This window comes from Ochotona princeps, chromosome 9 (assembly GCF_030435755.1).
Source record: "Ochotona princeps isolate mOchPri1 chromosome 9, mOchPri1.hap1, whole genome shotgun sequence".
NCBI lineage: Eukaryota > Metazoa > Chordata > Mammalia > Lagomorpha > Ochotonidae > Ochotona > Ochotona princeps.
Genome location: NC_080840.1, coordinates 69,456,413 through 69,480,066, shown reverse-complemented (window position 1 = coordinate 69,480,066; position 23,654 = coordinate 69,456,413). Strand labels below are relative to the sequence as shown.

The window sequence follows — 23,654 nt, the reverse complement described above, 5'->3', positions numbered from 1 at the left end:
TTATGACATGATGTTTCCCTTACTGTCATGTATCACTTCATGATGGGGATAGTCAAAGAGAAGCAGCTCACTGAGTGATTTCATTCTTGTGTAAACATTATGGAATGTATAGAATTACCTGATGATAAATCCTGCTGCAATCATCAGGTTAATCAAGAGAGCCAGCTGTTCCCAGATTACAGCCTTGTAGAGTCTGTTATTGTACTGAATACTGTACTGTAGCAGATGTAGTATAGCAATATGTGTGGGAGTGCTAAAGAGAAATGCATAGTGAACACATGGTATAGATATAAACTGCTGAAACACCTACAATGGTTTACAGATCTAGAAGTTGTTCTGGGTGAGTCGTTGAATGAGTGGTAAGAAATACAAAAATGTAGGGTCTGGGGGAGGGGTGGCAGGTGACATGTCCAGCTGGGAGGGTGGCAAAAAGAAGCCCCTGAAACAACCCAAGAAGCAGGCCGAGGAAACAGATGACGATGAGAAGGCTTTCAAGCATAAACAGAAAGGAAACCAGAAGGAACTCAAGGATCTGAAAGTGAAGGCCATGGTGAGGGGCCCCTGAGAACAGGTAGAATTAAGGAATCTGGCAAAAATAAGCTGCTCAGCCTGGCGCGGTGGCCTAGCAGCTAAAGTCCTCAAGTGGAATGTGCCGGGCTCCCATATGGGTGCCGGTTCTGCTCCTTGTGCCTGGAGTGATGCTGCCCTCGACCCCACACGTGTCTGAACATCTAGCGTTGTGGCCAGAACATTTTTAGCTGCCCATAGTTAGAATGAAGTATCACCTTAGAGTCTGTTGTACATTTACAAATAAACTTTTGTAAAAAATGGGGGGAAAAAATCCCACCACTGTATGGTAGCTCACTGTCTCCTAAATTGTTTTCATCCAGCCATTCTTAGCTGCACATGGCAAGTAAGCCCGGTGAGCATCCTACCAGAGGCTGCTCTGTAGTCTCTGATCTTGAAATTCTCTATCACCTGGATTTAAAGCAACTCATTGGAAAGGAGAAAAAAAAAAAAAAACAAAACTTTAGGACTCCCACAGACATTTTATGCATTATACTTGGCCTAAATTAGCAATAAAAATATTTGATAATACCATCTTTAAGTTACCTTATGTAACTTTTTACCTTCTAAACTTTTTCAAATGCTAGCTTTTCTCCTGTTATACTTAAAACAAATAGTACTTTATAGCTAAGTAAAATAATATTGAAGAAACTTATTTCCATAGACCATATTATTACATTTCATTTACTTGTTTAGACTTCCTGTTAAAATCTTGCACATACACACTGGCTGAAGCTTCTCCAGGGTTAAGATGATCAATATCACCATCTTTAAACTCCATTTGTTACAAGAGCTGTAACTGAGTGTAGCTGTCAAACTTCTGGAAAACCATTCATTAATTACTATCATTGTCATCACATATGCTGCCATGAATGAGAAAGCAAGTATAACGAAACTAAATATAAATGACAAACTTTTCATGAGCTGACAACAAAAAAGTAGTGATTAGAATTTCAGTGGTACCACTAACTTTGAAATATTTACTATATAAATTGTTTCCGATTCAAAGAAAAAGTCAAATTTGATAGTAAAATTACTTAAAATGCAAAGACAGGAATAAATCAACAAAGTACAACTGAGACAATACTCAGTTTTATTAAAAACAACTAGAAAAACATATTTCAAAACTTCATTAAAAATCCTGAATGTATCAGCCGGGTATTGTGACATGATGAGTTAAGCTGTCACCCAAGACAGTGGCATCCTATAAGTTGAGCCTCAATTACAGACTGTTCTACTTCCAATTAGCTCGCTGCTAATGTGCCTGAAAAGAAGGAGAGGATGACCCAAATGCCTGAGTCCATGCCACACAAGTCCCTGCCATACCAAGGGAGTTTCTGTCTCACGGTTTTGAACTTGAGTAGCAAATCTCAACATATTTTGATAACCAAATATAAATTTAGCAGCACAAAGAACAGTCTTTAAAAAAATATATTGGGGACTATTTTTGAAGATTGTGAAAGGCTTTTATTCTAATATATATATATATGTTTTAGAAATGAAATACATATGTTAGTGCTTACATCTTAAGTCCTCTTACATTGTGTTGGGCTCAGGGGCAAAGAGGTTACTAAGTCAATAAGATAGTGACTAACAGTCCAGGTCACTGATGGGCAAGACGGCGGCCAAGGACAGAGCCCTGGGCGTGAACCAGGGCAGGAGTCACGTAGCTCCAAGGAAATACTGATTGACCAGGGCCATCTCACTCACCTACCCCTGGCCTATGGGAGGTGGCTTCTGCAGTCATTCTAGTAATTGACTCCTAGTTTCTCCCCTCCTGGAATTCCCAAAATTCCTGGCCTGAGGCTATCCCTTACCCTATATAAGAATCTGAATTTCCCTAATAAATGGGAACTGCTTAGACAGAACCCCTGTCCGTCTGTTTGTCTCTCGCGGGCCTGGAGGCTGGGTGGCGGGCAGCAGGCTCACCCAACATTGTGATGTTATTATTAAAGCATTGAAAAACACACTTAAAATTTACTAGCAAACATCTCTCATTTACTGCCTTTATAATAGAAGAATTGTAAAAACACCTTATACAGAGTATAACCTTTATTATTTCCCTAAATTATTTTTTTATATGACACACAATATTAGGTATTTTGTTTTTCTACATTTTGTCACATATAGATTACTGTATTATGTGCTATTTTGGGCACATATCAAAATACAAAATTTCAATAATGTTCCGAAAAACCTAAAACATTTTAAGCCTCAAATGCCACATACTCTATTCTCTTTACCTATCTTTGGGTTCATTCGCAGATCCAAAATATTCTCTTATATTTTTTCTATTATAATCCGCACATGTCATATCTTGCATTCACTTTTTCCCTCCCGAAAAGCCTTTCATAGCTAGGGCTTAACCAAGCTAAAGTCAGGAATCCAGAATTGCATGGGCTCAAGCATACAGATTATCACTCCCTGGCTCTCAGCAAGCATGTCAGTAGCCATGACACAAAGTGGCACTCCAACACAGAATGTCAGAGCAAGAGTCGGCTAAACCTAATTCATCATGTACTAATCACATTACCTTAGAAAGTGGTTCCAGTCTTAATTTCAAAATGACTTGAATTATTGTTTAAAAAAAAGCTTTCATGAAACTAGCACATTCGCTCGACTGGCTAATTATCCTCCCACAAGTACAGGTGTCCGATATGGGTGCAGGTTAATGCCCCAGTTGCTCTGTTTCCCATCCAGCTCCCTGCGTGTGCCCTGGGAAAGCAGTGGAGGACGGCCCAAAGCCTTGGGACCCTGCACATGCATGGAAGATCAGGAGGAAGCGCCTGGTTCCTGGTCTCAAATATGTTCAGTTCTGGCTTTTGGAAAGTGAATCAAAAGATGGAAAATCTTTGTCTCTCTTTCTCTCTCAAATCTGTCTTCCTAATTAAAATAAATAATTTTCAAAAAATCTTTAAAATCGTTCATTTCTCTTAGCTTTATGTAAGTACATATTAACTATTGTTATTACTCATTACCTTCCTTATTGCCAATATTATCATCAGTCTTATGACTTAAGCATTAAATTTATTTACTTAATAGTCTCAACTGGCGCTAGAAGGAAACTTAAAATTTTATGGAAAAGTTGAATTAAAAGATGTTTATTTGGATACAAATTTTTTTGGAAATCTATGTAGTTTTACACATTCCCAGGAACTTTTTAACAGCCTGGCACAGTCAACATTTTACATGTTATTATTATAAATAGTTTACCAATGCTAGATTGTTAGATTCTAATTTAAGAATGCTATTTTATAATTTACATTTAATATTACAACATATTTGAGCAATGGTTTGGCAGCTTCACAAAACGTTAAATAGACATTTTGTCAATGATTCGACAATTCCTGGTATTTTCTTAAGGAAAATAAAAACATCTGTTACAGAAAGACTTACACATCAAAGTTTTCTGCTTTAGAGACCACCCAGATGTCTGCAAGCAATTTAATGGATGATTTAGCTGTAGTATTTTCATATGGTTAGCGGCTTCTCAGTAATTAATTGTGACAACTACTGATATATTCAATGCCAGGAATGTACTAGTACTTTACAAATACCAAGTCTAGTACAAAATGTCAAATATAAAAAATTACATATGCAAGCAAGACTCCATTCAGATGAAACTAGAATTAGAAAACTAGAAATATGAAGTTGACCAAAACTTCTGGAAGCAGCAGCTGATTGAATGTATACATCTTTCAATAATTCATGCACTGAGATACTAACCCTTAGGTGATATTAGAAATAGGGACTTTGGAGTTGACTAAGCCAGGGGGTTGGAGCTCTCATGATTAGAATCAATGCCTTTTAAAACTGGGTCAAGGATCATAATTCACATCAACAAAAGTTAAATTTTTAAAGCATGTATCTGTTTGGGAGAGGAGGGGAGAGGAAGAGAGGGCAGGAAAGGAGAGGAGCAGAGCGGAGAGGAGCCAAAAGAAGGAAGATTAACCCAACTGCCCCAAGCAGCCACACATGAGCCAGGCTGAATCTAGAATCAGGAATTAAAACAAATTTTATCCTGCAAAAAACAACACAAAATAAACAAACAAACAAGGCAGCTGAGTTAATCTCTAGATGCGAAAAAATGGGATACCTTTCATTGGCTTACTTTTCAATGATCATTGCTGTTTAAAAAAAGGTCCAATATTAGAAAAAAAAAAAAAAAGCTTAAATACGCTCATGACACAAATCACTACTATGACACTTCTAAGCTATAAACTCAGATTTTAAACAGTCAGCTTGCTCACTTGGTATCACAATTGGTGTCCTAAGATCTCAAATCTATTATGGGTAAATTAGAATTCTAAATTTCCCTTCCACATTTCCTGCTATCTTAGCCCATATAAGTCATTTTAGCATTCACCAATGTACTCTGTCCAAAATTACAGAAATGACCAATTTCTCTCTCAAGTCCAATCTATAAAGGACAAGTCCTATCCACTTCACATCCAAGTATATAACCCGAACCCACAGCCTATGTATTTTTCATGGACACAACACTGCCTTAACAGCAAATGTTTTTGTTGTAGATGGGTTTTAGAGCTTCACTGTTTTCCTTCCCTGCCACACACCCAAACCCTCCCCACTCTACCCATAGTAACCAAAGGGAATTTTTCACTTATTCCTGCCACTGTTTTTTAAAACTGGTAAATATTTTAAATGTGGCCTTTTCTTTCTTTTTTTTTCTTTTTACTGAACATACTATTAATAAAACCAAAAACACATGATAGGGTTATTTCTTTAATATCTGATTCCCAGCAAAAATAGTAGAATAGTAGCAAAAACAATAACTTCAGCTAGAAATTCTAATTTTCCTAGATTTTGGAATATCAAGTATCTGCTGGTTATGATATGTATAATGTAAATGTTAATAAGGAATTCCTTGGATTCTGTAACAAAAGAGAAGAATAAAAATTGCATCCACTGAGGCATAGAAAAATAAATGTGCATGGAAGGGTAGAAGATATGATATGAAGATAATGAATTTTCTCAAATTTATTATGAAGGCCATTTCACAATAAAAACAGTAGTTCTCAGACCCTAGGGTCCAATATAAAAGACTGAATTATTTTTGCTAACAGATGAAGATAGTGCTTTTTTTGCAAATAGCTAATTCAGTTAAATGACTTGTGTAAGTATGGCAGTTACCACTTACGGGCAGAGAATGTAAGGAATAACACATAGACTGGCTTCAGCAAATTTACTGTCAAATGAAAACTAAAACTGAGAACTATGAAAAATGGTAAGCCACATCAGGAAAGCTGCACAACCTAGGGGCACTGATACGGTGTATCACGGAAATGTGAGAGAAGGTCTTCACAGAGTGAATATTGATTTGCTAAGAATGTACAAGAGACAGCTAATATACCCCAACCAGACATGCTATTTCAGGAACAGTGAACAAAACATAAAAAGCCATGCAGACAACATAAACTTACAGTGAATTGTAAGTATCTTTTCCTATCTAGCAAAACTGATACACTGGGAGCTAAACACACCTACAAAAGGCCCCCAAAGCCCTGGCAAAGGAGTTTGAGTTCTACCTTGTGATTGAGAATGACTGCAGCATGTTATGTAAAGGTGCTATAGAATACATACTTTGCTTTTACAAAAGTCACTCCAGTAACAATGTCAAAAATGCACAAATAGTTTATAAGCTGTATGCAGAGCAGGAAGTTGTCATAATATGCTGGAAAGATATAGTGGAAATGTGAATATAAAAATTCAACAGAGGAAAGAATTGAAAACAGAAACATTAACATGAGCTATAGATAATATCAGAGCTTTATTCCCCTCGCATAAAAATCTCACTTAAAACAAACACTGGTTCACAAAGTAGGTATTTTAGTCTTTTTCTTTTTCTAACAGATGTGACAATTTTTCCAATTCTGTGCGTGGCTTCCGTCTACGTCATAAACATCCATTTGGCAAAAGACCATGGATTTGGTATTTTGCTTTCTAATTCACAAGCACAAAGGTCTCATCTTAGGAACAAAACAACCTCTCATTTACACTTTCTAAAAATTAATTGTCTTTGAGACATAATATCAGTTCCTTCATTTTATCACATTTCCCTGTCCACTGTAAGAGACAGTGAAATTGCTTTTGATCTCACTGCCAAGATCAACTCTGAACTAATCCTTTGTTCATATAGTAAGAATTCCTTATATATATATTTTTTTTTCTGTCAAGGAAAAGCAAACTGAGAGATTCCGAAGTTTTCTCACACTATTGTCAAACAACAGTGTGAATGAATCTATGTGTATACATAGATATGTGCACATAAGCATATGTGTTGATCTGGTTGCCAGATCTTTAAGTGATCTGAATAATACATTATCACCACAGTGTTTACAAGAGTTTGGAGGTTGACATTAAGTAGCATTATTATTGAGATACTAATTTGATAAGTGCCACCAAAAAATCCTTCTGGCTAAAATATAATATGCAATTAATGAAGTCTACTCTTTTATATTCAAAATTAATGAGCTAACTTGCTACAGAATAACACGAAAAGTTCTCAGGTCAAATATTTGAATTTTTTAAATTCAATTACTACAGTGCTTAATAAAAAATAATTTTCCAAATTTGCTGGTTGGGAAAAATGCATCCCTAAAATTGAGAAAGCGACATTATAATGTTAGTACATTAAATTACCTCATGGCATCAAACACACAGAACGTACAATAGAAATGGAAATGTCAGTCCTCGCTTGGTTCACTGTAGCTCCACTGGCTTCACAGGACCGTACCATGGCATTTCCTGTTCTCTCTAAATGTATTATTTCAATAGCTGTATTGAGGTTGGCAGAAGTTCTACCATGAATGCTTGGCCTTTGTAGTGAGAACAATTATAGTAAAGAAAGCAAGTAAGCCTACAAAATTTTTCATTCTCTCTACTTTTCATTTTTCTAGAACCTCAGAGTTTTGCTAGGTTTTCTTTGACTTCGACTTAAATTGTTTAAAAGTGTTTTTAATTGATTCCTTTGACACTGGTTCTGTTAACATTTTGGTCACATAAATCCAGGATGGAATTCCAAGTTTCGATTTTAACCAAATTTGATATTAGCTACATGGTAAATATTCAGAGTTCCAGAAAGATACCTGTGTTTTCATTGACTTGATAATCTAGCAATGTTGCATAAATACAAATAAAAGAAAACATATAACAAGAATCAAAGAATGTGATTCTGATACAGACATCTCATTAATTGGCTTAGCATTTTTCTTGAGACAAATGCTTCACTTAGCTTTAAAGACCCTTCATAATAAATCTCCTATCTCTCCCCTCCTTAAAAGACATACTCCTCCATTATCTCAAACTATCATATTTTCTTTTTTCAGTGATTTAGTCATGTTAATCTCTCAGTTACCAAATATGCCACACACTTCCGTCATTGGGCAAGATGCTGTTGATGTTATCCCTTATTAAAACTTTTAATCAAATTTCAATGAGTATGTAAGTTTTTATTTTGATAGATATCATTACAATTGCTACAATTTGATATTTACTGTAAAACTAAGATGTGTTCTCTATCATAAAAGGCAACATTCATGCAAAATACAAGACAAATATATGTAGTCAAACAAAGCATATATATTTATTCTCATAGATGAACTGCATGCTGGAGATTAGCATACTGGGAAGTAGAGATACATTACAGTAGGCATATCTATTCCCAATTATAAGGAGGACTACCATTAAAGCAATTAAATATATCCTGTCAACTTCTTACCTTTGTCTATACCTACAATGCCATGATGCTCTTAAAGAGGAGAATGTTGATCCTGCAACTATTACTAAAGGCATATCCTACGATAATAATGCGGAGGGCAACGGTGTGCACGGGAGAAACGACGGTCTGGGAAACGGGGAGGACCAAAGCAGAGAAAAAGAGGGGAACCCTTGTACCTTAAAGACTCTATCATGGAAAATAATAAAACCATCTTTAAAATGAAAATGTTCATTATTTTAGGATCCTCTAAATGCTTAGATACGTAGCTATTGATATTTAAAAGAGAGAAATTATAATCATGCTGTTTGTTGCTTATGGAAAAAGTAAACATTATCTCTGACCTTTGAGTCAGGTGAATGGCCATACACATTAGAAATGTCAGAATTTCTGAGGTTTTCCAGCACAGCAAGGCTGTTGGAAGTCAGAGGATTGTAGTTGACTGCTGAGTCCCTTTTCTCATTCAGACCATTCCAGACTTTCGGTTGATATCGGGCCACACCTTTCAATATTATGTAAAATCCATCACTTGCAGTCACTGAAACAAAGCCACAGCATATTATATATGTGCTATATCTATATACATGTATGTAGGTATCAATATAGACACAGATAAGAATAACATATACTAATACTTGCTGTGCTTTTTGAAGATCCATTTTAGTATACCTATGCCCATGAATTCAATGTGACACTTGTACCTGCGTACATACGTGGGTGTATTCTTTTCAGACAACTATTTTATTCATCACCTAATGGTACTGATAGATTCTATTTTTAAACATGATAAAATATCATTCTGATGAATTTAAAATATAATACAGAGCCTTTGGATTTTTTTAAATTGCTCCTTCTAAAAATATCATTCTGCCTATTTTCTATAAGCAAAAAGCTCATATCCATCATTTATACTCACTTGTCCTTTCTCTAGAAATTATCATAGTCACTTAAAGAACTTAAAAAGGAAATCTCCTTAATCTTCTTAATCAAGGAGAGTTCCTAAAAAAAAAAAAATCCCGATGGTTTTCTTACTCCACATATATAAGTCTCCACGACTTGCCAGCATCAAATCCAAGCTCCATTTGGTGTCTACAGGTCTAGGAAGTAGATATTCATGTAAGCACTTGAATGCATTCAGATAAGATCCAGTTATTCTAGGGCCCAGCGACGTGGCCTAGCGGCTAAAGTCCTCGCCTTGAACACGCTAGGATCCCATATGGACGCCAGTTCTAATCCCGGCAGCTCCACTTCCCATCCAGCTCCCTGCTTGTGGCCTGGGGAAGCAGTCAAGGACGGCCCAAAGCTTTGGGACCCTGCATCTGCGTGGGAGACCTGGAAGAGGTTCCAGGTTCCCAGCTTCAGATCTGCACAGCACCGACCGTTGTGGTCATTTGGGGAGTGAATCATCGGATGGACGAGCTCTCCTCTCTGTATATCTGACTTTGTAATAAAAATAAATAAATTCTTAAAAAAAAATACATACATACATACATACATATATACATAAAATTTTTAAAAATCCTGAAAACAAATGAAGTTAATAATACGACATATGAAATAGTATGGGCTATAGTAAATACTCTATTGCAAGGGATGTTTATAACTATTAGTACTTATATTAAGAATCAAGGAAAGCATAAAATAAATTATGTATCAGTATGTTTTAACTACCTAGAAAAAGAAGAAAAAACTCAAAATTATTTAGAGACAAATAATAAAGATTCGAGAACAAATACACGAAATTGAAGCAAAAAAAGAATCAAAAAATAAGTGAAATGAAGAGGTAGATTTTTTGAAAAGTAAAAGAAAACAAAATTGATACAAAATTACCAACTTGAAAGAGAGAGAGAGAGCGAGAGAGAAGAAAAAATGGAGGTGTTACCCAAATGAATAAAACAAAAGAAAATGGAAATGTGATAAGGGGGTGTCATACAGAAATTTAAAAATAATTTTAAGTAATTGCTACAAACAAATATATTCCAACATTTTGGAAAATCTAGAAGGAAAGATTGACTTTCTTCACAATTTACCTAATTAGTCATGACGTAATAAATAAATGTCAAATAGGACAATAATTAAAAGAGAGATTGGTGAAGTAATAAAGACCTTCGCAACAAAGAAAATCCCAGCCTTAAATAGCTTCTCTTGTGAAATCTATCAAATGTGTCAAAGAAAACTAATTCTAATTCTTCACAAAATATTGAAAACAATTGAAAAGAAATCGTTTCAAACTCCTTTGTGAAGTCAGCATCCCTTGAATCCCAAAATAAGCAAATTGAAGGTAGAAGAAATATTCCTTAACACAAAGATGATACATGACGAGTCTGCAACTAGCATCATCGTGAATAGGAAAATGTTGGAAGTACTTCTGCTAAATTCTGGAATCACAAAAAGATGCCCAGTATCGCCACTGCTATTCTGGTACTGAGTATAGTCCTGTAAGTTTTTGTGGGAGCAATTAGGCAAGAAAAAAAATCAAATAGACACAAAAAGAAAAACACCATGAGACTCTCAGAGTCCATAAAGGAGTTTGGCAAAGTTGCAGATCTAAAACCAATACACCAAATCAGTTGCATTTGTGTACACAGGCAATACCATATCTGTGAAAGAACTTACATGATCAGTCTCAAAAAGATTAGCTGCAGAAATTTTAAATAACTTGTCATAAATTTAACCAAGAAGATGAAAGACCTCTACAATTAAAAACATTTAAAAATAGATGATACAAAAAACAGGAAAAAATAGAAAAACCTGGCACATTTATGAATTAAAGAATGAATATTATCAAATGCCCATCTGCTGAAGCAAAGCTATAAATTCAATGAGAATCCAAATAGCAGTGATAACAATTCTTATATTTAGAAAAAATGATGCCAAAATTTATATGAAAATGCAAAGTGCTCAGAATAACTGAATTAATCTGAAAAATTTTAAAAAATTTAAAAATTTTAAAGAAAATTTTTAAAAATTAAGAAAAAGTCTGTATCACAACAGACTTCTAGACACACTAAAGAGCATTTATAATCAAAACAGGATGCAATTCTAATGGTCATCCCTCACATGAAAACAAATGCTCAGTTGCCATCAGGGAAATGCAAATAAAAATCAAAATAAGGTATCACCTTATCTCAATTACAACAACATAATCTGAAAATCAAAACCTAGAAATGCTGGAGAACATGCAATGAAAAGGGAACTTTAATGCACTGCAGGAAGGAGTGTGAACTACTGCAAGTGCTGTGGAAGACGGCGTGGAGATTCCTCAGAGATCCAAAATTGTGTCTGCCGTATAACCCAGCCAACCCATTCCTGAGAGTTTACCCTAAACAAAACAGGCCTATTAAGGTTTTTATATGAGCACCATTTGAGTTCTGGCTTCCTCACTTCCAATCCAGCTTCCTGCTAATGTACCTAGGAAAGCAACAAATGATGGCTTGAGTACCTGAGCCCAGGCTCCTGGCTTTTGCTTGGCCCAATCCAGCCACTGAGGCCATTTGGGGAATAAACAGCAGAACAAAGATCTGTTTTCACTCCCCTCTCTCCTGCCTTTCAAATAATAAATTGATTTTTTAATAAGTCAAAATATTTTAATTTGGTTTTTAATTTTTGTTCTATATTACAAATTATTTATTTAAGGTGAACCAATACCATGCATTTCACACACAGATTTAGGAATGTAGCAATACCAAAATTCTTTTCTCACACTACCATTGTCATATTTAAGATTGTGGCTAAATTTATAGTCAGATTGTAAAATGCTGAAGATTTAAACTTGGGACTTGTATACGTTTGTGATTAACAAAGTCACACAATGCATACTGATATTTCACTCAATGACGGACACATCGCATATTGTCACAATCACATTAATATGTGATGTGCACAAATAATCAAGGGGCATTATATTCACACATCTTCACATCACCAGTGTGACTCAGTGTGACTCAGGGTTCCACCTTCCTTACTAGCAAGTTGATAGCCAGTAATACAAACAGCATTTGTTGAAAGAGCATTCTTTTCCACGTTTGAATTGTTTTAGCAACTTCATATAAAAGTTTTTGATGACAAATGTAATGCATTTTGGACCCTTTTATATTTTCTATGCAAGTACTACCTTCTTGATTTTATAGTGGGTTTTAAAGCTGAACAGTACATCATCTCCACCTTATTCAATTTGTTTTCAAGGTTTCACTTTCACTTTTGGTCCTTTAAACCTACATATGAATCAGGGTCAATTTACTATTTCTACAAAAAGAGAAAGCAGCTAATAATTTTGTTAGCTATCGTGAGGAGCCTATAGATCGATTTAGGAAGTACAGTCGTTTTAACTCTTCTGATTTATGGGCAATGTATGACATTGTATCTAAGCGTATATATATATTCCAGCAATGTTTTATAGTTTGCAGTTTATAATCTTGTACTTTCTTGTTAAGGTTATTTCTAACTAGAGTAGGTTTTGAGTGTGAAACTTTTAATTTTTTGTCTTAAAATTCACATCAAATATATGATAGCACATAACTTTTTTAAAAAGATGTATTTATTTTTATTGGAAATTCAGATTTACAGAAAGAAAAAGAGACAGAAAGAAAGATCTTCAATTCACCGGTTCTTCCCCAAGTGGCCACTATGGCCTGAGATGAACTGATTCGGATCAGGACCCAGGAGCATCTTTCAAGTCTCCCACACGGGTGCAGGGTCCCAAGTTTTGGTATCTCCTCTACTGTTTTCCCAGGCCACAATCAGGGGGCTGGAAAAGAAGTGGAGCAGCCAGGACGGGAACCAGCTTCTGGATCCTGGCTTAGTATCTGCTCAGCTCCAGCTGTCGTGACTTTGGAAAATGAATCAGTGAATGGAAAATCTCCATCTCTCTCTATCTTTTCCTCTCTCTTTGTAACTCTGACTTTCAAGTAACATGAAGAACTATTAACAAAATTCTCTTTGCCTTAGCTGTAAAATAGGAAATTTGCTGAAAAACGATTGAAATAAATTGACTCCAGCGAATATTTTCTATACTCATATCTATAAACACATACATAGAGAGGTAGTTAAAAGTCATAAGTATTATCTGTGGTATTAATATATGCTAGCACAATTGGTACTATATAATAGTATTACCAAAGAAACAAAATAGTAACTGTGTTTAGTATTCTTATCATAGCCATTATGGTGTTTTCCAGGCAATAATTCATTGCTTACACAGAGTGAATTGGTAAGAGTTTGGCTAAATAAGCTTAGGAAACTTTCTTAACTAATGCAATTCTATAGAATTAGTGGACAGTGAACTAGAGCAGAAGAGGCAAACATCTGGGAGAAAAGCCCTGGAGAAACAAGTCATGGCAAAAAAATTGAAAACCAGCAGCCTGATGATGAGGGGTGATAGGAGGGAACACTTCAGTAACGGCAGGGAAGAAAAATACACGAAGAAAGGGTGAAAAGACACCTTTTTTTATTACACTTTTTTATTTCAAGTTAGGTGAATAAAGAGACCTACAAAGCTCAGATATTTAAAAGCTGACTGTTTCAATAAGAAAATACATCTGTCAGAACTAATTGTCCTAAATACTCAAGATAATTTTGCACAGGTTGCTATAAACACAAAGATTCCAATTTTTTTAAAAAAATTCAAAGTTTGCTCTCCTGAAATGTAAATTAGAATAGTTTATTTACTGCAGGTAATGATCTTAAAGTTGATATTTGTCAAATATTGAAGTTTCATATTTTAATAGTTGGCCACCGTGGCTATAAAGATGTGCTAAGAACAAAATCTCTGCTTCTAATTGCAATTTCGTAATCTTTTCCAACAAAGCCACAAGCGTCTAATTATAAATGCTGACAAACTAGCAGGTGTTCATTATGGGAAAGTTCAAGCAAGATATAAGTTATAATTTTATATATATATACACACACTCAAACATATGTATGAATATATATATGAAAGAGTCCACTGTTCCTTTTTACTACTCCTCAGTTATACCCCCACATTAAAATAATTTTAAAATATGCATATTTGGAGTGACATTTAAGCTCATTCTTGTTTATAATCTATTACATGTATAAATTGAGATATCTTTCAAAAACAAATGTTTAGATAATTCTGTAATTATTTTCTTTACATACACACATATATATACTCATTCTTTTCAACACCTGTCAAAAATTGCAATGTGTGCAGTCAATTGTTCATTGAAGAACACGTAGTTTGCTTCAAATTTTTGCCTTTATAAATACAATTTCAGGGATTTATAAGCCAAATTAATTTTTAATTACTATCCTCAAGCTAATGGCAAAGTAATGTTGAATGTTTGTTCTTTTTTCCATTTAAAAATCATTTTAACCTCTACAAAGCTTTTTTATTTCTCACTGCATGACTCTGATTAACTGGAACTAATTATGAGAAGACCATTGGGGAAAATACTCAAAATATGTAAATCTCCTCACTAGACACATGCTCTCCAAAATTACAGTCAGGTTTTAAATGCAAATTCCTAATGAACCACTTTAACAAACACTAATGTGATGTACAGATAATGAATTTAGCAATAGTGTGAAATACTTGAAATTGTGTTCCAACTAGGAATACTCTGTGTAATATGTTTGTGCCTTGAGGGTCTTCACATAGAAAATAATAATGTCTACATTTGTTTCTGTGAGGAATAAAAAAGAAATGCCTTTGACAAAAAATGAGCTAAATAATATGCTTCCCTTAAAAATTAAACTATAAAGACTGTTGTTTTTGTAGCTACTATATACTTTATAAAAGAACTAGAAAATAAAATCTGTGTGGATAGCTTTTGTTTCCCAATATTTGAATCAGTATCTTAAATAGTCAAATAATGAACAAATAATCACTTTCACCCGTGCTGCTTATCTAGGAAAGTCATTACCAGAGTGTGACCAAATGCATAGGGCAGTGAGCACATAGGAACCCAGAGTGTGAAGCTAGGACTAGTCACCTCACTGACATACTATTTGGAATGCAATTATCCATCTTCAAAAACCTAGTGATAAGGGAACTATGATTAACAACCTGTGTTTCAACGAATACACTGTGTGATTCAGAGGAGTGCTCAAAGTGAAATACTCGTCTATGACGTGAACTGTAAGTATCAAAATACAACCAAACAAATGCAACACATTCAAATTGTACATGTGAATTTATCAATTAAACATTATGAACATTATAATGGTAAGTCAAAAGAGTGCCATCTATTTTATCTTGCCAACTATCTCTCCACATCAGAGTATTACCTGTGCTGCCCTTTATCCATGTTTGAGAAACAAGATTCTTGCTAACAATCTTCAGATGCTCTTTACTTAGGCTAGTGTTTAACTCTGGAATTGTCCTCAGCATCTTCCACACTATATTGTGTTCTTGCGCTGTTCTGTGAACAGGCCTTAAAAAAATCAAAAGAAATTACAAAATCAGAGACCGTGGAATAAATGAAAAGAAACAAATACTTATTGAAATACTTATTTGAATTTCTGAAGGATTATTTAAGAAAAATTGAAATGATATCCTAATTTGTCTTGATAAACTTTTGAAAAGTTTCCCTTCTTTCATTTGGATGTTCTCCCATTAAACTTCATACTTTAAAATAATGACACACTGCCTTTGTCATTGCTTTGAATGGAAAACTTTGTGTTATGTAAGATTATATCTTTTCTCAGCAGCAAGTATAAGGACCTTTGCCAGAAACCAAACAGAAAAGATTGCTATTTCCACTGTTTATGTTTGATCAGTTGAACTTGCAATTTAACACTTAAGAATATAAATTCTAACTGAAAAGTACATATATAATTTCAAATAAAATATAATTCTCGGGCCCGGCGAGGTGGCCCAGCGGCTAAAGTCCTCACCTTAAACACTCTGGGATCCCATATGGGTGCCGGTTCTAATCCTGGCAGCCCCACTTCTCATCCAGCTCCCTGCTTGTGGCCTGGGAAAGTAGTCCAGGATGGCCCAAAGCCTTGGGTTCCTGCAGCCCTGTAGGAGACCTGGAGGAAATTCTTCCTCTCTGTCCTCCTCTCTATCTGACTTTCCAATCAAGTTAAATAAATCTTTAAATACATAAATATAATTATCAAAAGATAACAGTTTAGTATCCTTTAACCAGAAGAGTCACAAACAAATACACATTGTTGTGAGATGATAAAAAATTTATGCTGAGCCAAGTTCTTAAAGGACTAAATCAGATGTCACATACATTATTACTTAATAGTATTACAATTGCTTAAACAACACCTTCTTCTAGGGGTCACGCCCCTGGCACCCCAATAAAGAACGGAATGACAAAAAAAAAAATACACCCTGTTAGACCTTAACAAAATGTATCACTATTTTAAATTTCCCTAAAAAGAAATCCCAAATTGCCAAAGACCATTTCAATGAGTGGTGCCATGAAGACCAAATGCAAGAAAAGCATGTTGCCAAGCAAAACAAAAACATGACTCAAGTGTTGAAGTCAAAGCACCTGACTTTTGAACGTTTTGAAGAAATTTGTGAATATATCCTCAGGTCCTTCAAAGAGGTCCTTCAAAGAGGTCCATACAAATTAAATGGCAGCATAAAGGCTTGCACTTCATTATCTGCCAGGTAAATCTGCCTCTGACTCAGGTTTTATTATTAAGCAAAGCAAAGGAAATGCAAACAGGCTGGAATAAAAACACAAACTTTAGGAATCTGAATGTAAAGGGCCATAGAGGCTGTGCAGGATGGGGCGTGGGCATAAAGGAATGAACACACAAAGTAAAATCATACATTTGCATGAGATGGCATGGAGAAGCTGACTCAGGTTACAGATGGGAAAACAATACAGAAAGGAAAGCCTGGATTATCACCCAGGAGCAGACTACCTGGGGGTGGCAAGGGGGCTGTCAATCACATTTGATAAAAACTATCCTATGAATACACATCCCGTACACTATGCCACAAGACTTCCTCAAGGCACCAAAACACTTGCTTTTATTTTGTATTAGTGTTGGAGATGTACATTTTCAGAAATTGCATAGCTCAAACCTCTGGGCCTTCTGAGGTTAATGTAACATCTGCACAAATGTTATGAGCCACAGGGGAAAAATAAGCTTAATTAGATGATTCCCTTAGCCATTTTATAAGCAGCATTTATAACAGTTACAGTATTGTTTAAGACTGATAAAATACAATCTATGCAAAAGTTGTTTTTGTATATCTTTTTTCCCGTATTTTTAAGCAATCCTTTGTAAAATTATTTTCCTGGAAATTAGTGTGTACTTGAAATATTTCTTTAATCATTAATCATTAATATGCACACCACCTTCTGTCTGACTTTTCATTGAATTGGCTAGTCAGTCAGGGTGGAATGAACAGAGTAACAATTGATTTTATTTGACCATCAAAATTCATTTGACAAATGCTGAACAACAGTTTTTTCCAGAAATTCAGTTTGGTCATATATAAAATACAGACATCAGCAGCACATCATGGTTTGAGTTCTCTTTGCTAATCCCATGCATAGTTGAAAGTGGAAAGAAATGTGAAAGCAACTGCAACTGTTTTTTTCAAGCTTAAAAGATGATTTCATAAAAACATTCTTGAGACACTTCAAACACACACACACACACACACACACACACACACACACACACACACTACTGTTTTTTACATGTCTCCCTTTGTTGTTTAGCAAAATTGCCTGAGCCTTTCCTCTTAGGGACAGGGAAATGAAAAGGCTTCATATACCACTTGAACTCTGTAATAGCATGCTTATTTGCCTTCATTTCATAGAGAGGGTTGAAGAAAGCACTAAACTAGCTTGCTAGTTGGGCTTGTTTTTAAAAAGAAGTCATAAAACAAGCTGCAAGTAGCTATGTAAAAACATGCGAATTTTAGACTCATCTGGAAAGGTGAGCAATCAAAGAGCATTTTATTACCAGTCACAAACTCAATCCATAAAATCAGAATGGTTAACGACAGCCACAGAATGAAAAGGCATCAATGGATTTTGAAAACACTCAAAAGACAGCACCTGCAATGTCAGATCCTGATGACTTTTGACTGTAGTAAACAAGGTAATATAGATTAATGAAATACACACAAGTTCATAGGTAAGTTTTATTGAAGATTTTCTACATCATATAACTCAACAGTAGAATGAACTGCTTCAATGGCACAAACAAATTGATGAGATAGTTTTCTCTGTAAGTGAAACTGACTGGCAATATTGTTGAGAACCTTAATTAATCTTCATTTAATCACACCATTTCTTGCTTCTATGCTTAAAAACAATGCAATGAAGTCTACTCTGAGTTTACTTTTTCTTAACATCAGCTTTTGCCATTCTTTTTAATCTTCTACTGCTTAATACTCATTCATTCACCAAACTGTTCTATGCAATGGTTAATGTTCATATAATATTATAAATATCACCGTATGTGACCAAAGAAAGGCACATATGACCCTTGATTTAGACATTCCGAAGTTCGAAAAGAATCAGACAATAAACACAATTCGCACATGTGAAAATACTAGAGAAGGTTAAGAGCTGTGATACAAGAGATAGTGCTTAGAGTGGGGAGGACCCAGAGCATAACCCGGAGATGGCAGCATGTACATTGGTTTCTGGAGACTGGAAAGATTCAGAATCAGATGTTAAAAGACACTGGAGGAAAGCAGCTCAGTGTGACTGGAAAAAGAGGTCAATGAGAAGAAGTGGGCATGAATTCAAACTGAAGTTGCAGTCCAGAGGGAATGCCAGGAGGCACTGTGAGTGCTGTGAAGGATTTCCTACTTTCTCATTGGAAAAGTTGAAGCCATGAAAAGACTTCATGAAGAGGAGGAGCAAATGAGGACATGTACACTTTTGGGAGTTCACTCTGGCTACAAAGAGAAGCATTGATCTAGGAATTGCAGAGCTGTTGTCAGAGATTATACAAAACATGTTACAAATGATTATATAATGATCAGTTCTACCTAGTGGGTTGAATCTTCAAAATAGTTTGAAATATACTTGATGAATTAGTTAAGAGAAAGGCACTGAAGTTCAATATGACCAGGCTAGTTATCCTTCCATCAGATTAACACTGGCAACACTGGTACGACCAACAGGCCTTACAAGGACTTTCTCTGTCGGGATGGCTGTCTAGTACTGCTGCTTTAAAATGTTTTCAGTGCATCATAATCATCTATGTTTAACATTTTGAATTGCTGACTGTATTTCAATAACTGTCACATTCCTATCCAGGTGAATAATGACATACATCTGTTTTTCTGGGCCTGGCTCAATTGGCTAATACTGTATCTCCAAGCACCAGGATCCCATTTGGATGTTGGTTCATGTCCCAGCTGCACTGCTTCCCATCAGTTCCCTGCTTATATACTGAAAAAGCAATAGAGGGTGTCCAAAGCCCTGGGACCTTGCACCTACATGGGAGATTTGGAAGAATCTCCGGGCTCTTTGCTTCGCATCAGCTCAACTCCAGTCATTACAGCCATTTTGGAATAAACCAGCAGATGGAACATCTTTGTCTCTACTTCTGTCTTTAAATCTCCCTTTCCAATAAAAACAAATAAATCTGAAATAAATAATAGCCATTATTCAGTCCTAATCATTTTTTTAGAAAACACTCTTAGTATATTAAATAGAACTTTTGAAAATGTGTAAATTTCAGTTGTTCCATCTTTTGTGGAGAAATATATATTGAAAAGACACGAAACTATGCATTTCAGAAAGATAAGTAGATGAAACTGGAAAAGCATATGCATATTGAAATATTCATAGAATTTATATAAACATTGTTCAAGCAAAATACAGCTACATTTTAGTTTTATAATTGTTATGGCAACATTCTATAAGATAAATGTTTTTTAAATGTTGACTGGAAAATATATATCAATGAAAAAGCTCTTAGATATTGATTAAAAATAAACTAAAATAGTACATATTTTTGCCAATTGTGCATTAGAATTTTCTTTTAGGAAGAAAAATTCAACAAAGTTTAATAATATAGTTAGTATTTTTCTTCTAATTATACATAACTGTTTTCTTATTTTATGTATTTTTATCTTGAATTTTTGAATTATTTGTTACAATTTCATATAGACTGGGATTCTTCCCCAAACTCACAACCCTGACAGATTTTCCCCATTTTACTACAATGGTGTAGTCCTTCATAAGAAATCACAATTCCATCAGTCTCTTATTTTAGTGTACTCCGATGTTGCTGGTACAGACAATGTCAGACAGCCCAGCATCCCATTGTCTACACATTTCCAACAGTTTCACTGGGAATCCGTTTTTCGTCTGGAAGCAGGAATGGATGTTGCATTATACCCCCACATCTGGATATGGTGGACCCCCGTACTCCATTACTATATACATTTCCATAACTGAGAGGCCATGAAATAAGTTCAACAACTGGTATGAGTTAGAACAACTGCAACAACAATGACAGCACCATGAAAAAGCATGCCACTAAGTAACCAACACGTGAGTGACAAAAAGGAAACACAAAAGTCTCTTGGTAAAAATGATGCCACCATGTAATCCATGAGCCAGCAATTAATTCGACAAGAGAAAAGAAAGTCTTTGGAATAAATAAAACTGAGATGAAAAAAAAAAAAAAACATCAAAACACATGGGATGCAACTATAAAAACAACAATAACAACAACAAAAAACTAATTCCAGTGAGACTAACCTACATTCAAAACTCAACTAACACCACCTGCTGATGTGGTTGTGGGGAGCAAGGTACCCTCCTTCACTGCTGGTGGGAGTGTAGGCTAGTACAACCACTGTGGAATCAGTATGGAGAGTGCTTGGAGAATTGCAAATAAATCTGCCATATGACCCAGCTATGCCGCTCCTAGGAATATACCCAACTGAAATGAAATCTGCATATGGGAAGGGGATCTGTAATCCTATATTTGCAGCACAATAAATCTATAAAAGCAAAGACATGGAAACAATCCAGATACGCATCCAAAGAAGAGTGGTGAAAAAACTGTGGTACATCTACCCCATGGAATATTATTCAGCTATTAAGAAGAATGAAATTATACCATCTAGAACTAGGTGGTTCCAACTAGAGACCATTATGCTCAGTGAAATGCATCAATCACAAAGAACAAATACCATATGTGTGCTCTTGTATAAGAAAATCAGCATGGAAAGAGTAACTTCAATAATACGATCCATAACTGGTTTTTAATTTCCATATTAGCTACTTTGTGAAATACTTGTACAAGTCTGATAGAAGCCACTCAAAGCTGTTTCCAAAACATTCACACTACATATTTCAGTAATATAGTTAAATGCAATGCTTTAATTTACATAAAAAACAAAAAGAGGAAGAGGAATTCAAAGATAACTCAAAGATAGTGACAATTTATGATAAATTTAAAAGATGAATATTGTTTTTTGATTTATCAAATAAAGTAAAAATCAAAGAACTGCTTCTACAAAAATGTTCCTAACAACTTGTTTAAAAAATTAAAAGGATACTTCTTTTTTTTTTTTTTACCTTCTGAAGATGTATAGTAAATATGAAGGGAAATTAGTATCTAAAATCAGGGCAGAGAATGTATCTGGTACAATGAATTACAAACTTAGCATATAGTAAGGGAATATTTATAGTATTTGAGTAAATTTGTAGCTAGAAAATAAATCTGAAAAAAAATTCATAAAATGAAAGACTACTATGTTTTTGACATAAACCTATAATGATATAATTTAAACATATAAGGAAGCTGTGAAAGAAAAACAATTTAGCAGAATGAAAAAAAGCTTAATTTTAAATACAGGAACTGAATAAAGGTTAGATATGAAAAACAAGTACATCAAGCATTTGATTCTGGGATGGCTGGATTAAGGATCCAATGAAGGTTTACACTGAGCTCTAAGCAGCAAAGCCCTGCCTGCAAATCCCACATCAGCACTGGTTTGAGTCCTGGATGTTCCATTTCCCATTGAACTCTCGCCTGAAGCTACAGAAAACACAGAGATGCTTGGGCCCCTGCCACCGAGTTGGAGATCTAGATGAAGCTCCTGGAACCTTGTTTCAGCCTGGCCCAACCTTGGCAATTGTGACCAAGTGGGAAGTGAACCAATGCACAGAAGATGTCTTTCTCTGTTTCTCCCTTTTCCTATGTAAAAATAGGTTTGAAACATTCAATCTTAAATAAAAAAAAGAAATTTGATGTAACTCCCTATCCAAAGAAAAAGCTGAATAATTAAGTAGCATGTATGAGGTAATGGTTTATAGACATGCAATATCAGAAACAAAAAGGGTTTTCATTCTAGGAAAAAAAAGGAACCAGTAAAGATAAAAATGTTATGATGTCGCTAGCAAATGCTAGTAATAGAGAAATGAAAATGTCTTTCCAAAAGGTAAGATTTTGAAAATATCCAGACAACCAGTTGAATTAAGGAAACAGCTGAAAATCATGGAAAGTTACAGTGACCCAAGCTCCTGGGCAAAATAATAGTAGAGAAAAATAAAAGGACAGCAGGAGTTCCAGCAATGAACAGCAAGCACTTGTTGATTCTTCAGTGAGTACTCTTCATTGATTGCTTGTGAAGAAACTGATGTGGATTGAGAAATGAATCATGTAAACACTTAGAGGGTGAAATTGAACATGGCACTCAACCAGGTCCATGAGCAGCTTTTGTTCCTAAAAGGCAAAGTAAAACTTTATAAGACAAATTTTGGGGGGCTAGTGCTGAGGAGTACTTGGATAAAGATGTCATGTGTGGCCCTGGTATCCCATTACAGGCACTGGTTCCTGTGTTGGCTGTTTGACATCTGAACCAGTTCCCTACTAATGGCCTGAGTAAATCATTAGAAGATGGCCCAAGTGCTTGAGGCCCTGCCATCCTACTACAGCCAAATGGAGAGAGTCAGTGGAGGCAAACTCTGAGTCTCCCTCCTTCTCTCTGCAAAGCTGACCTTCAAATAATAAACACAGCTTTTGAAAAGACAGAATTCCTTTCCCAAAGTAGCCATGATGGTCAGAGCTGAGCCCATCAGAGCCAGGACCCAGGAGCTTCTGCTGGATCTCCCAAGTCGGTGCAGGGTCTCAAGGATTTGGGCCATCCTCCAATGCTTTCCCAGGCCACAAGGATGGAGCTGGAAGGGAAGTGGAGCAGCTATGTAGATCTCAGTGCCCATATGGGATCCCAGTGCATGCAAGGTGAGGACTTCAGATACTAGGCTACCACACCTGGCCTTTGTTGTATTTCTCTCTCTCTCTCTCTCTCTCTTTTTTTTTTTTTGCTTTTTTATTTTACTTCTTTGTTGTTGTTGTTGTTGTTATTTGATGATACATTTCCCTATGTCCTGGGATTTCCTTTAGCTCTTCCCTAAGTCCTTCCCCC

At 35.4% G+C, this 23,654-nt stretch overlaps 1 protein-coding gene across 3 annotated transcripts in view; it reads right to left on the bottom strand.

The window, feature by feature from the left end:
• The window catches only part of CNBD1 (cyclic nucleotide binding domain containing 1), a 442,802-nt gene that overhangs the window by 122,259 nt on the left and 296,889 nt on the right, over positions 1–23,654 (bottom strand). For all 3 annotated transcript variants that reach the window (XM_058668395.1, XM_058668394.1, XM_058668393.1), the window contains 2 exons: positions 15,551–15,696; positions 8,647–8,840 (listed from right to left, as the gene is read on the bottom strand). In XM_058668395.1, coding sequence (XP_058524378.1) covers positions 8,647–8,840; positions 15,551–15,696 — 340 coding nt within the window. The remainder of the gene's footprint in view (positions 1–8,646; positions 8,841–15,550; positions 15,697–23,654) is intronic.